This window comes from Strix uralensis, chromosome 4 (assembly GCF_047716275.1).
Source record: "Strix uralensis isolate ZFMK-TIS-50842 chromosome 4, bStrUra1, whole genome shotgun sequence".
In the NCBI taxonomy this organism is placed as follows: Eukaryota; Metazoa; Chordata; class Aves; order Strigiformes; family Strigidae; genus Strix; species Strix uralensis.
The window spans coordinates 130,302,135-130,316,998 of record NC_133975.1 but is presented as its reverse complement, the minus strand read 5'-3'; the positions used below and the strand labels follow the sequence as shown (position 1 = coordinate 130,316,998).

At 39.7% G+C, this 14,864-nt stretch overlaps 1 protein-coding gene across 1 annotated transcript in view; it reads right to left on the bottom strand.

Moving 5' to 3' along the window:
• MAP4K5 (mitogen-activated protein kinase kinase kinase kinase 5) overlaps window positions 1–14,864 on the bottom strand; it is a 72,657-nt gene that overhangs the window by 22,143 nt on the left and 35,650 nt on the right. The window contains exons 4-16 of the mRNA XM_074869236.1: window positions 12,914–13,004; window positions 11,681–11,745; window positions 10,412–10,467; window positions 9,129–9,176; window positions 8,992–9,034; window positions 7,172–7,244; window positions 6,102–6,233; window positions 5,522–5,584; window positions 4,131–4,212; window positions 3,376–3,492; window positions 2,945–3,023; window positions 1,846–1,904; window positions 739–803 (exon numbers count right to left, since the gene is read on the bottom strand). Coding sequence (XP_074725337.1) covers window positions 739–803; window positions 1,846–1,904; window positions 2,945–3,023; window positions 3,376–3,492; window positions 4,131–4,212; window positions 5,522–5,584; window positions 6,102–6,233; window positions 7,172–7,244; window positions 8,992–9,034; window positions 9,129–9,176; window positions 10,412–10,467; window positions 11,681–11,745; window positions 12,914–13,004 — 973 coding nt within the window. The remainder of the gene's footprint in view (window positions 1–738; window positions 804–1,845; window positions 1,905–2,944; window positions 3,024–3,375; window positions 3,493–4,130; window positions 4,213–5,521; window positions 5,585–6,101; window positions 6,234–7,171; window positions 7,245–8,991; window positions 9,035–9,128; window positions 9,177–10,411; window positions 10,468–11,680; window positions 11,746–12,913; window positions 13,005–14,864) is intronic.

Below are 14,864 nucleotides of genomic sequence, written 5' to 3'. Positions count from 1 at the left end.
CCTTTTAAGGCAGAATCCAGTATTTTTCAGCAAAAGGAAGCCATATACCTTATAAATTCAGGCCTAACCAGTACAGAGTTGTGCTCCCTTACTTCAGGGCTGCTTTATCCCAGGAGAAATCAGTTATAGCATTTCTTTACCTAAAACATTTCACCCCAGAGCACTACCTGACTGTATTACAGAACGCACTCATCACACCCACAGCAGAAGCAGTCGCGCCGTCGTACTGAACTTGGTAAAACTAAATCTTCAGAACTGGTTTCTCCTTCCCTTTCTTGCAAGGACCAGACTTCAGGGCTGCAAACATGCTTTGCCACAGGATGTCACAACCACAGCCACGGCTCAGAAGAGAAGTGCAAGGCCAGCGCAGGATCCTGAACTCAGCCCTTGCAAGGTTACCAGCTTTGCTTCAGAAAATTGACTTTGGCTGTGTTATTTCAGTGTGCTGGCCATACATTTACACTTCACTTTCCATCTACAGCTGGGGACCCACAACAGATTTAAAACAAACTACCGTTTGCGGTTAAAAGAGATTAAAACCCATTCCCCAAGAGAATGATGAACCAACTGCAGAAGGAGAACTGTATACTGGGCAAAATCTCCTTTAACTTTATGAATAATAAAGTGGATTAGGGCTTATGGTTTGACTTTTTTTCCACCATAGCTCAATTTTTCTTTCAGAGCGTATTTTCATATTAAGTCACAGAAATAAAAGATGTTTTTAAACTCGGTACTTACTTGCTGCTCCCACCATCAACAAAAGGATTCCAATGCGAAGCAAAGTCAGTGCCAGCTGCCACAACCTGAAGATACAGAAATTTTCATTTTTTTTCCCCCCTGTCAAACTGAAGTACCTTATCCACAGCACACGAAGAGGCCTGAGAGATTCCCAAGCCCTGCAGAATGACCCATAAGCAGCAAATTAAAATTCCAAATTGGAATAATGTTTTACAATCTAATTATAAAGCGTCTATTGAAAAGCTATCTTCTTAAGACTCAGACTTAAAAGCAGCATCTGGAAATGGTATAATGCCAGTATCGAGTGGCAATAAGTAACATGAAAGTTTCATGGTGAAAACTCAGCAAGGATTTTTCACAGAAGGCACTTCCAAGACACTCTTCCAGCAAGAGAACATGCTGCAGCCACCTCCAAACTCATCTGAGATGCCATCAGCAGAGGCTGGGATCATTCCTGTCACTAGACATGGCACTGAGGGGACCCCACCGGTAACAACAGGTATAAATCGAATCAGTCACATTCAAAAAAAGATGAACTCGTACCTACCTGGTGAACTGGAGTACAGCTGTAAAAAACAGGAATGGGGTTTCTCTGGAGTGCTGAGCACTAACGTCTCCAAATCCAAATTAACGGCAGCTGTTGCTATTCACAACACTTATTAAAAAATGAAGCCCTTGTGTGCACAGGCACATAGCAAGCCCAAAGAACATTAATTAGCTGATCTGCAGTAAACTGCAGAGGGCTGGAACAAACAGCAGCAGCTCACAAGGGGCAAAACCGGCTGCAGGCAAGCTGGCGGCCTTCCAGGAAACAAGCAGCAAATAAACCCTGATGATGGGAAGATCAGGGACCCAAATGCAGAAGGGCCTCTTCACTTTATCAAATTAATTGGCACATGTCATTTTTTTTTCATCTGAGCATGACTCTCTGCACAACACACAGAGGGCAATTAATTTTCTTAAAAATGTGGCAATTGTCTGGGGACAAAGAGTTGTCTTCCCATTACTTTATACTTCAGAGACATATTACTTAGAGTTGGACCACAAAACAATGAAGACACTATGATTTTAATAAATGAAGGAAAAAATAAATAAATTTGTCCTTACTATTTCATCCCGAGCTTCTGTTTCTTTCCGTAGAGGGGGCTCAAACTGCAGCTTATCAACTACAAAAAAATTACATTTTCACATTTAATACATACATTATACCAGGCCCTTTCAATGCTTACTACAGTGAAACGTGTGTTGTAACAGATCTAAATATTACGTACACAACCCCTTATTTGCCTATAAAATATGACCATCACTTAAGTATCAGTGTTATTGTCTAAATGCTTAAATTTGCAAATATGAAACCCACAAGAAAGAAACAGACCAAAAGTAAATACCAAGTCATTATATGAAAGTACACCAAAACGTAACTAGGTAACCACATGTTACTTTCAATGCATGTGAAAGAGAAGAAAGAGGCTTTTTAACAGCAAGCTTCCTAAAAGTGTGATGTACGTGATGCAGAGGAGCGGAGAGCGTTTACACTACAAAAGATCCAAACCTGAAGAAGGATCATTTCTACCCTCAAAATTTCAACTTAGATCTGAGTAGTGTATTAATATTGTTTTTAAAAGAAAAGGTTATATTAAAGGAAAATGCATTATGTTAACATGCACCCTGGTCAGGACAATTGCCATCACAAATGCTCCATCAGGGTCAAGAAAAGGTTTCATTTAGGAACTTGAAACAATGTGCAGACAAACACGAAATGCTACGTTTTTTTCTGTATTTTCTCATCACACCATGACACTCAACGTACTCGTGTGAAAAGATGCCCTCCTAATTATCAACTCACACTCGTTTTCTGATGTTTGTGTGTTATTAGTGGTTTTGCTGTTTTAAGTAAGTTTGTAGGGTCTGACAGAAATCAGAGCTGAAAGGCCATGCTGGTCATGCAAGGTTTCCACATAAACATTACGACGCAGCAATGAGATGGAATGAAACTACAGAAAAATATGCAAGTTTTAATTTTGGTTTTGGAAAAATACGATTGAAGATTCACACATATGTGCTCTTTTCTTCTAGTTTTGTTTCTCAAATGTACCAACAGCGTAAGAGACTTTCCAAGGAACACAACAGAAGAATGACACTGACATCCTCCATTAGTAGAAACAAACCACCACCACAAAATGGGCAAAGCACACCAGGAACTTACAGTTTATCTCCGATGCTGTTCTTTCTGCCCTAATGTTCCTGTTCGTAGAACGAATCGTATGGCGGATAACGGAGTGAGGCTGCAAGGGTTATAAACAGAAAAGCTGAGAAAAGTTGTGTGGCTTTCTGTTGGATCTCAATCAACAATCAAACCAACAAGAAGAAAGAATAGCTGTTGCAGTCACATACTGCAACATGCCCTGCCTTTGTCCAAGCCTTGCACAGCCCGTCACAGGATCCTTCTATACACCCACAGCTAAGTGTGACAAGTGTTGTGGCAGTATTTCCTGGCTTCTCCTGCATGGTAACCCTACAAATAGAGCTCTAAAAATGTCGGGGTAGTGCCCCTGTCAAGCTGCAATATTCCCAAAGCAAAGCAAGATATTTAAACCATAGTTTTACCTAAAGACAAAAAATAAAAGATGTCCTCACCTCAAAATCATCATCGTCAACTTCACTGTAGTGTGTATGGTTGTCAGGATTATTAACTTTGTCCAACAGCTCAACTGCTAAAGATCTTGAAAGACCAGGCTGCCCTACAAAGCTATGCTAGAACCACAGAAAAGAACAAGTTATAATATGCAAATGATGTGTAACTTCCATTAAAAAACATCCAATATAGAATGTTACTGAATTTTGCCTGCTTGCTAGGGGCTTGAGTATTTGTTTAATGACTCCCTAATGGCTAGACTTTCTAACCCCTCCATAAGCATGGAAACACTATAATTTTGGCCACTTGTAAATTGGAAATTAAACACTGAGTCAAACAATTACACATTAACTTCCATTTTTTTACAGCAGTAGTTCGGTCAAGTTTAGGAAGGCAGCAATAGATACATAAACAACTGCTAAATACATTTTTTTTCTATTTGGGTGACAGGAAGGGTCAACATCTATGCAGCTATATTTAAGAGGCTGACGCCCCACCTGCAGAAAGGACAAGGCTGAAGACAGAACACAAAGCAAATTTCTGTAATTCTTCCTACCAAAAATTGTATAAAAGTCTTGATACTCAACAAAATCTTGATACTTCCTACAATTGACCAATGCCTTTCCTTCAGATTTCACCACCCGTGTTGTACAATCAGAGAAAGAAAATTGTTCCAGTTTGCTTTCCTATTGATCTGTTGATCACTTTGAAGCAAGAGATTTCTTACTGATGTCATTAAATGTTCCAAGTTACTTACAGAAAGGAGTCTGTCTGCTGTCGGTCTCTTCTTTGGATTTTTTGTAAGTGCTATTTTGACAAAATTATGGAATGTTGATGACCTTAAAGAAAAATGAGGTTTTATGTTTAATTTTCCAAGAAGATATTTTTGATTTTAACACAGTTACTAAACAAATTACAAAAGGATGTGCTAAATTAGAATGTCATCCAGGTACCTCACTGAATAATTACAGTTTCAAGTTAACGAAGTAGGAAAAACCCCATTCAATTCATGGAACTTGCACGGAAAAATTCTGGTACAGAAAATAAACCAAACCTGTATGGTGTTATTTCAACTTTTTCCAGTTTCAACTGTTACAGAATTAGGGATCAGAAATAAAAATGATGAATGATACACCCAGTAAACCCTCGAAATCTAGGCAAACCTACGAATTTCACTGTTCTTGGCTACAGGTAGGAAAATAAAATACAAAATTCTAGACAGAGATTCAACTTACTCTTTAAAATGCTTTGTTGCTATTTTCAGAACAACTTAGGTGTCTGTGTCATATCACCTCTTTTTAGATCTGAGTTATGACCGGACCTACAATTTTTTCAAGCATTTTTCTCACAATTACATTTGTATTACTATGCCTCTCTGGGGACAATATTAGCCCAAGTCTGCTTGCTTTCAAGTCATGTTACAAAAGACATTTCCTCTTCTAGTCTCAACATCTGAGAAGGCAGCACTGGAGGAGTAAAGTGCATTGGCTGGGGTTACACTGAGCAGTTTCAATACAGGAAACATGCACTTAGAAATGTTTTCTCCCTTCCTCTCCATCTGGCCACCCAAACACCTCAAGGTAAAAAGACTGTACAGCAGCATGATGAGCAAAAAATCCCGCATACCAGAATTGGTTTGAGTCTCATAAATAAAATGTTAGTAAGTGTGGTACAAAATCCTGCAGGCACTAGGAAGGCACCACATGTTAAAGAAATCATGAAAGGATTAAACAATTACCTGTCCCCTTGAGAGTGGCAAATGCCCTATAATAGGAATTAAGGGAAAAGGACAAAGTAATTTTTCTTCCTAGAACATACAAGGACTGAAGAAGGGAGATCTCATTTCCCTCTGGATCACTGGCAGGGATCAATTTATGTAAGCAGGGCTGTCCTGTCCCATACTCCTGGTTTTCTGTCATGTCAGAAAATGTCTGCTGCTGGACCTGAACCCTCTCGTTTGCTTTCAGACACCTACAGAAAACAACTAGTTGTTTCTCAGTGGAACCTCCTGTAAGTGAAATCACCCCTCAGGTTCCCAAGTTTAAAACTAGCACATGTTATTTTTCAGTGCCTCCCTTCTTCAATAATAACAAATAGTTTTTTCACATTATCTACAAAATATTGAACAAAGGAGAGAGTTTAACCTACCATTTTGCTTTTTCCTTTAGCTTTGGTGGTTGAAAATTACTTTTTGACATTAAAAACAAGGCCCTAAAAATAAAGGAAGAATAATGTTCTTATATGGTACAAAAAATAATTAATTTCATTCCAATATCTAAACACTTTGAATTAATACTGTACGGTAAGAGTCATACTGGTGAAACTGGACTATAGTCTATACTGTGTTAGAGGACAGACACAGTAAAGCTGTTGATTGTCTTATCTTTAAATAAAATCTTCTTATCGTCATGCATAATCCTGTTAAACATAAGGCTACAGCTTCTCCAGTGATCTACTACACCTGTTCTTTATCACATTGTTGTTGACACTACGAAGTTGTGGGGTTTTTTTTTAAAATTAAAAATTTCAATGATCATGTCGGTTCTAAATTTAAGTCTGTAGCTTCAGACTGATGTCTTAAAAGCAGACACAGCTCACGCAAAAAGCTGGTGTTTGAGGAAGGAATCCAAGTGTGATTTTCTTAGGTCTGAGCTATGGAGAAGGTTAAACCCTATCTACTGGGACTGAAGGGGACCCTGGAGACAAGCAAGCTCCCCAGTCAGCAGACCTCATCGGGTGAAGATCAAACATGGGCGGCTGAAGCTCTGCAAGTTCAATCGCTGTGATGCCAACCGCCCAGATATCGCAGAGCTGGTTATATCCACCGTTCTTTTCCACCGCTGCAACTTCTGGGGCCATCCTTTAAAAGCAAAGGCATCATTCAATGAGAGCACCAGCCGCTTCCGAATGAGCGCCTGCACGCAGGAGGCACAAAGCTCTTCATATAACCCTAGAGCAGAAACCCCCCCAAAGAGCATAAGTCAGGGAAAAGCCTGATGTCCCCCCTCCCCTCGGCCGATGTTAGGGGAGCGCAGAAGCACACACAGGTGAGGTGTTTTGCCCAAGGGCACAGGCTGGACAGCAGCGCTAGGAATAGAACCAGTCTCAGGATTCCTGGTGAAATGCTTTAATGACCAGATAATCTTCCTGCCCTCAGTCCTCCTTCTCCAACAGGATAAAGAGAACAGCAAACAATTAAAAGCCATTGTCTGGATTAAGCTGTACATACGTGTTCAGCCTATACCAGGAATACTGCCCTAGGCACCTCAACTGCATCACAGTAATGCCAGAAACCAACAGCAGTTAAATTTGCATATATAATCCAGCTCAAGATTTACAATGATATATTTGCATATAAAATGCTGTCTTGTACAGACATTAATCAGTAGAGATGTTCACAAGATAGTTTAAAATCTGTTTTCCTTCACAACTCTTTCTGCACAGAAATCAAAGACATTGTTTAGTTTATTCACTAAAAGTGTAAGGAGTTACTGAGAAACTAAATGACCATTAGGCATCCAGAAAAAGGGGAGAATATTCTGCATTAATAGATGTGTGAGAAACAGCAATCCTGCCTCAAGTATCGGGTAGCTTGTGTAACAGCAAGACATCAGCTACAATCAGTGCTTCCCAGGTTTTTACCCTTTGGGCATTTTACTTGGAAGAAAGGGAATTTATGCAACTGTTATGTATATTTAAAAATGTGTGTGTATACTTCAGTGCGTGTATTTTAGAATTCCTGGCATAAATACAGACTTAGCTTTGCATACAATCATAGCAATCAAACCAGTTTATTACCAGTAAGGGGTACCAATAAACGATTTCCTCTTCGCAATGGTGGCTGTTATTTTTGCTGCTACACCGAAGTCAGCTGGAAAATAAAGTTATCATAGACTTAGAAATCTCATTTTAAGACCCCAATTCTACTCTAGGAAGTAACACATTATGAAAGAACAATCATGTTTGTCATCCAAATTAAAAATTCATTAAGCTTCAACAGTTAAAAGATTAATAATGAGATCAGCTCATGTCTTCAGACATGACTTCAAATTGGAAAGTTTAGTTTCTACACACAGCTCACTCACGAGCCCGTTCCTTTCCTAGCTATTTTTCCATCTCACAATACAGCAACCAAGCAACCTCAGAAAATTTAGTGGATATTCAATTTAATATCCAAGAGGAAAAAAAGCATCATGCTTTGGAAATGGTACTATTCCTGTGTTACTTATGGAGGAACTGTGGGGGGCCATCTGTTTTCATTTCTGGAGACTGTCTAGGGGACAATAATCCCTTGCTCTCAGAGCTGCAGATAATCAGGTGGTCTTGCAGAGCCAAAAATCATTTAAGTTCTTTTTATTTTTATTGCATTTGTAGTACGATAGCTGGAGGATAATTGTGGGCAAATCTAACTAGCTTAGCAGGCTAAAGGAAAGTATCAGTGCGTGACCCAAGTTTAATGTAGTTAGTGGAATCTCCTATCAGTTTCAAGACCTTTCTTTTTTTTTTTTTTTTTTCCAAAATTTTCCCTTCTTTAAAAAGCTGTACTTTCCTAGCACAGCACTCCTGGTTCACCACAGGGGAGTAAACATGTTGAACTACACAGATTTTCTGAAGAGCAGTGATGCAGCTAATGCACAACCACCCTGATTCCGACACTGGACACAGTAAGATGACGAGCATCCCATTTTTTCGCCTGGGATGTCGGCTCTCTGCTTCCTGCAGAGCCCTAACTACACGTAAACTCCTGTGAAGCAAGGCATCAGACAAGCAGATAAGGGTTTTGAAGGCAGCACACTCAGATCACAAGAGATTCAGCCTGTTTGTGCTGCACTCAATGCAAAGTGTCACCGGAGGAAGCCAGTCATACAGATCTCGTCTGAGTTTTCATCTGTAGACCTTAGTGCTTGCAAAGGAGGAGAGCTTCCACTTCCACACCTGCGTGGAAATGCCCAACGTCAAACACTGGGCTAGAGGCACAGCCAGGATCAGACCCCACAGGCTGCCAGGCTCAGGAGATGCTGCCTCACACAGTGGATGCTTGGAGGCTCTGAGGGACGACTGCCATTCTGGTTAGGAACAAACACGTTGATACCCAGGTAACCCCTCCTGGTAAATTCCAGGCAAACCTGGGAGGCTTCAAGGCTTGGTGGTTGAAAAAAGAAAGTATCTGCAACTTCCTGACAGAATGCAAAACTTCTCGTCTCATACGAACACCAGCCCACGGATACGCACTTTCTATCGTCAACTATTGCCCCAAATAAGAATAAGAACATCCTACAGTGGAACACCAAAATGTTGATGCCACAGACAACTATATCTAAAAAAACTGACTGCAACTATACAGGAGATCTGCTGTATTATGCTTTATCATTTGTAGCAAGCTCAATCTTTGTCATGCATGTGCTGTTCAACACAAAACAAAGCCTTGCAGAAGCTGAATATTCTTCTTTGGAGGCATGGTTTCTACATTCTAGTTATATTTTTGTCTTAATAGAATGATAAAAGTAAAAGGCAACTTGCTAAGTCAATGTATCCCAGCTGGTACTGTAGCTTTTGACCAATCAAATGAAAATATTCCCATTTGTCTTCCGTTTTATTATTAAATTCAGGCAACTTACCTAATTTGACATCTCCATGGTCTGTTAGTAGAATATTTGCACCCTAAAATGTAATAAATAGGAAGTTACAAAAGTTTATCAGGAATATTTTTCTGCACTAGAAAGTTTAAGATTAGTTTCTCTAAGTTCCAAGTTACCTTTATATCTCTATGCATTTTGCCCTTCATATGCAAATAAGCAAGACCCTGGAAATAAGAGAGACACAACGCATCATTTTGCTGTTTGTTAACACTACAAAGCCAGTCCCATTTAATAAATTTAAATTACTCAATGTATTTTATTTGAAAGTGGAGAAATTTGAGATTTGCAGGTAAGAGGGATGCTGGATTCTGTTCCTCATCTCTCCCAGCTCCAGCCAATACTTGTGAAGACTTGTTTAAACCAGCCACGGTGTAACATTTTACATATATCTGCGTGTATTTTCAAAACAAACCTCAAGATACATCACCTTTTCCCTTTATTAAAATTAACTATATTTTTGAAGTCCCGAAGGTTTTAACAAGCAGGTGTCTACCCTTTAAGCTGCCCTTCCAGCAAGACAAGTCCCTGCAGTAAGAAGAGATGAGGAGCAGAAGTGCCAAGCAGATTATTAGTTCACGGGTCTACACCCCTGCCTCTGGCAGTGACCAGTTCAGCCACCGCTTCAGGGAAAGGTGTGCATCCCCGTGATTCTCTCAGGTAATTATTCATGGATACAAAAAGCCGGGGAAAGAAAAGTTCTTTTAAAAAACAAGCTGCCGGCATCACCTCATCTTGCATTTCTACAGCTATTAGCAATCACAAAACAAAACAGAATTTTCATCATCTGGTTGCAGTCTTTTTCCTCTACAAATTATTAGAATTTACTGACACAGATCAAGCAGGCAGTTTCAAATGTGCTTTTTTTTTTTCATTACTAAGCTACTTACCCTCACTTACTAGGTATTAGCTGTTTTCTGCAACAAGATTCAAAAATTTGTCCCAAACAACTGCTGCTCTAAATCACTGTGTTAGAACATGGATGAAAATAGCCCAGACAACATTGTGGTCACAGCCTGCGAAGACCTTTCCTCCACTGTCTTCCTGAAACCAAGAGGGTCACCAAAGAAACAGGAGCAGGACTGAGTTTTAGTATTTTGGTCCCATAGTGAGAGCCACAGAGACGCCTGCTCTTGTGTAAACCCCTTTGCAAATTACAGCACAGAAGCAGCAGTGCTCTGACAATGATTTTAAGCAAATATTTGCAGTGCATTACTGGAGTTTCTTGCTAATTTTTATTTACAATATGGAAACTAATAGATTAACCCTGTTAATTGGTTTCAGCAGGATTCCCAGTGCTTACAAATGTGATGGTACCGCAGCGCTTTCTGAAATCATCTTCTGTATCTACTTTCTGTACATGGAACAAACACCTTATTGTATACCTGCAGAAGTACAGTACCTGTAAAGTTTCTCTGCATACATATGCAATTTGTAACTCTGACAGAGGTCCTGTTACTGAAAATAAAGATTAAAAAGTGTGTAAGTCTACAATATACAACACATAAATAACATTGTGAAGCACCAAAAAGTTGTATCTCCATGCAAAATTTAAAGACTGATTTTACATGAACTGTATTTTACAGTGAGCTGAGAAGAGGGTTTTGTTTGCTTGTTTTACAGAAAGGCTTTCTGTAAAAGAAGCAGCACTATAACAGAAGACAATACCCGCAGCGAGAAAACCTGCTTTGACAGAAATCTAATTACCATTTTACAAGTGTCTTCGTAGTAATGTAATATGCTGTATTCTGAAAAAGGTAAAAAACAATAAAAGTGTCTTCTGCTAATTTTTTAATATTAGAAATGGCAATATTCTATACTAGAGGCCTATGGGGCTTAGAATTCTTTTAAAGCTATTTGTACTAACTGGCTGAAAAATAAAGCAGAAAGAGCTCTGGTATTCAAAAACTCCATGTTATCATTTAAAGGCAGAGCAAGTCCCCAGACTGGTTTTCCAGCAACTCCAATAAATTCTTCTACAGAATCAGCAACTCTGGATGAAACCTCAGAGGGGAAAATAATAATAAAAGAGTGGTACGGTTTCGCACAGGAGTGGGAATGAGTAATTTTTACCCTTTAAAGATCAAATTTTGAGATTTCCCACACCATGTACAGTCTCCGTATCCAGTTAGAGTGATTTCTGGTTGTGAACTTTTTAGAGGTCCTTTTTCCACCCCTTCAGAAAACAGATAACCTGCTTCTGCATATGGTACTCAGAGACATGGGCTGGGAGAAGCCAAGAGGCAGGCGAGTTCCCGATGCAGAGCAACTGTAGTTACTGAAGAGCTCTGGAGTAGCTCAAACTTGTCAGGTCAGCCCCCTAAGCATTGTGGAGAAAAATAAAGTGTGATGCTTAAAAAATAAGGCATGTTCTGCCCTAGAATGACAGGGTATTAGCCCAAAATGACAGTCACCGTATTTGAAGAGCAGGGCTGAGGGTTGGACTCGATGATCCCAAGGGTCTTTTCCAACCTGAATGATTCTGTGATTCTATGAAAAGTGCTCTCAACAAAATGGATTGACTGTAGCTAAAAACCACTGTTCATGCCCTAAGAAAATACATGGGCAGTGCCTGGCCAGTACCAACCGTTCCCTGTTAGCTTATTGTTTATTTTTCTTCTTTGCAGAAAGCTTCCAAAAGGTACAAATGTTAAAATAAGTTTCAAAGTACCATGGTAAATATCTTGGAGGGATCCCCCACCACAGTATTCCATGCATATCCACAGCTTCTCACGGCTATCAAAAGAAAGTTAAAACACAGGCATCAGAAGCTGATTGATCTGTATACAGAACAGAGTTAATAATGATTATTTAAAGTAGTGTCTATTGGTCTTGATCATTTGTTGCTAAAAATACACATTCTGATACATGACAAGCAGTTACACATTTTACATTTTATTAATAATCTCATTATAAATTCTCACCTATCAACAAGAAAATTTTATGCCAAAGTCACTGAGAAGTCTTTAAATGTTATCAGACCTAAAAGGTGTTGCTTTAACTCTGACCTCCTAAATGCAATAAAGAACATGCAAAAGAAACACCTGCAGTTTATCTGCTATCAGCAAGATTAGATAACACACTAAACTCGCAGGTTCATTCTTAAATTGAAATTATCTGATTATATCTAAAAACCTCTTCATGGCCTCCAAAAGGGGTACTGGGGATTTAAAAATTTAGCCATTTTGTCCCAGTTGAAGTCCATTTGGGCTGGACAGATTACTCAAAAAACGCAGCCCTCCAAGATTAGATATCTAAAGATGAAGCCTCATAGAAAAAGGCCAAACAGGCAAAGTGGTGATATATATTCCCACAGAGTCAACTGATAAATGGCAGAGCTCCACAGAAATGGAAAATATTCCCCAGCTTTCTGTATAACATTTAATGTGTTCACCTGAAGATGCAGCCAGCTGGCATCACCTTGTTTCTGCCTCTCAGTATGTCACATCTGTTACACCAGAATTATGAAAAATATTATTAACAGCAGCTCACTTTTAGTGTTTTGCTCTTACAACTCGCTGGCTATACTTCCACAGCACACAAGACTACCATTAATTAAAATATCTTGAGCAGAATTGCTTTTAGATAAATAACGAGCTTGTTTTATGTTAGAAGTGGTAAAGCTTTAAGATCTGCCCCACAAGTGAGTAGGATTGGATATGTTGCAAGAGTCTCTAGGGGAAGAGTTTCTTTCTGTTCCTAGTGATAAAAATATTCCAGCCTTTTGGCCAGCAGAGAAAACAAAGTATTAGTCACTTTTTTTTTTTTTTTTTTTTAAAGCCAACTGGGAACCAAAGGGAATTCAAGCTAGAGAAGAACACTGAGAGGATATAAGTACTGAACAAGACTGAGCATTGTCTTAGGAAAGAACCAGCAGAAATGCAGGTCTAAGAGTGGGGTTTACCTGAGATAGCTCCCAAAGTAGGCGACTATGTTGCAATGTTTGCACTCTTTAACCATATATATTTCTTGCTGTATCAATGAAAAGTCATCTCCTGAAAAACAGGAAGCAGCCACAGTTACATCACACAAAACTGAACAATTCAAAGAGATCTGAAAGCGTGCACGTAACTCATAAAAACAAGACACAGGCCCAGGTAATTGCTAAGCCCTCCATGAGGGCTTTCCAGCACGCCAGCCTGTTCAGCAGGAGTTATCTACACACATCACCCTTTCAGTTTGCATTCTTTATGACATCCTTTGCATGAGACACAAATATTTCTTGAAGGCCAACAGAAAAGGGCTGACCTGGTGGCCTAAACACAATCCATCAGTTAAGACAGCTCAGTGTGCACCCAGAGCGCTCTGAAAAAGCAGCGAAGGGATCCCACGAAGGGATGGGAGCACAGAAGGAAACTCCAGAGCAGCCCCCCTACAGCCATCGGGCAGCCCCCCTACAGCCATCGGGCAGCCCCAGCTGGAGCTGAGGTAGCTTTACCAGGACATGGTGCTCACAGCACGAGGGTCCCAGCAACAAAGGAAAGATTGCTGCAAGCTAATTCCAGAGTCCCTTGCCTAAAACCAGAAGAGATCACATACCATAGGCTCTTTATTAAAAGTATTTCATTTCAAAATGACTCTGGTAGAGCATACGGCCTGCACACCCACTCAGTCACCGCTGACTCAGAAGAGGAGCAGAGAGTCCTCAACACAGACTGCCTCGTCATAAGTACGTTTTTGGACGAGGACAGCTACATAAGTACATAATGTACATAAATACATTTGCACATCCTAAATACCCTTTGCAAAAAAGAAAAAAATTCTGATGGAAAATATATATTATATCAAATATATTATGACCAGGGCAATAGCCTAGCATGCTTCTGCCACTTTAAAGGGTAAAAGCTGTCATAAGTTAAAAAAAATCGTAATTGTATAGATGCAATGAAGCAACTAAAATATCTGAAAGCTAGGAAAAGAACTGGTAGACTTGTATTAAATCCCACAGAGGGAATTTCCAAACAGAGGATGTTCTCCCCAGAATTTAGAGCTCAAACACCGCCGCTCTGCCTCCCTGCAGCTCCTTACACCCAGCCCAGCGCTGGGGCTCCTCGGAGGCACGGATCAGCCTGAACACCAGCAGTGACACATCAAATAACATCAGCACTGCTGGACAGCCTCCCTCTGAAGAGCAACACTGCAAAAATCAGCCTATTAGACCATCCTAGACACGTGTCTGCTTTGTGATCACACATAGATATATTTTATATGTTATTACCTTTATTCTTCCTTTGGCATGAACAGAAATGTAACAGCTTCCAAGACACGAAAGACTAGAATTTAGATAAAGGTTTTAGGTTTTAGATAAAATGCTGCTCCGGACAGTATGGTAGCTGCCATGTTCTCTCAAAGAAAAAACTGCTGTGTATGTTTATTTTTGTTTAAATTTTTGCTAGTAAAAGTTATCTCCTACTATCAAAGTCATGGATGTGCAACCCAGAAAACACATACTGCTTTGTACTGCTCTCCTTAATTCATAGGATTTTGACAAGCCCAAGAGGTCTCAAGCACTGCTGTAAATTTTTTTTGGATTCTTCACGTGTTTATTTAAAGTCACAGTGTAGCTAATATTTTTAATAACCTCTTAAAAAATAGATGTTTTCATTTGCAGTGCTTTGAAGCAACTTCCCTGAGCGATGGTGTCACTGGCACCCGCGGGACACACAGCAGCCAGCACTGATGTACGGCCCCACAGCATTCACAACCCCTCTGGAAATCCCAGCTCTCCATACACACACCTGTATGTAGTAGATGTTTAAAGATAAAGCAAAAGAAGTGCCAATTTGGTATAACGATTTCCATACAATCACAACCTTTACATCTCGATGATTACCCGACTTTTACTTAAGAAAATA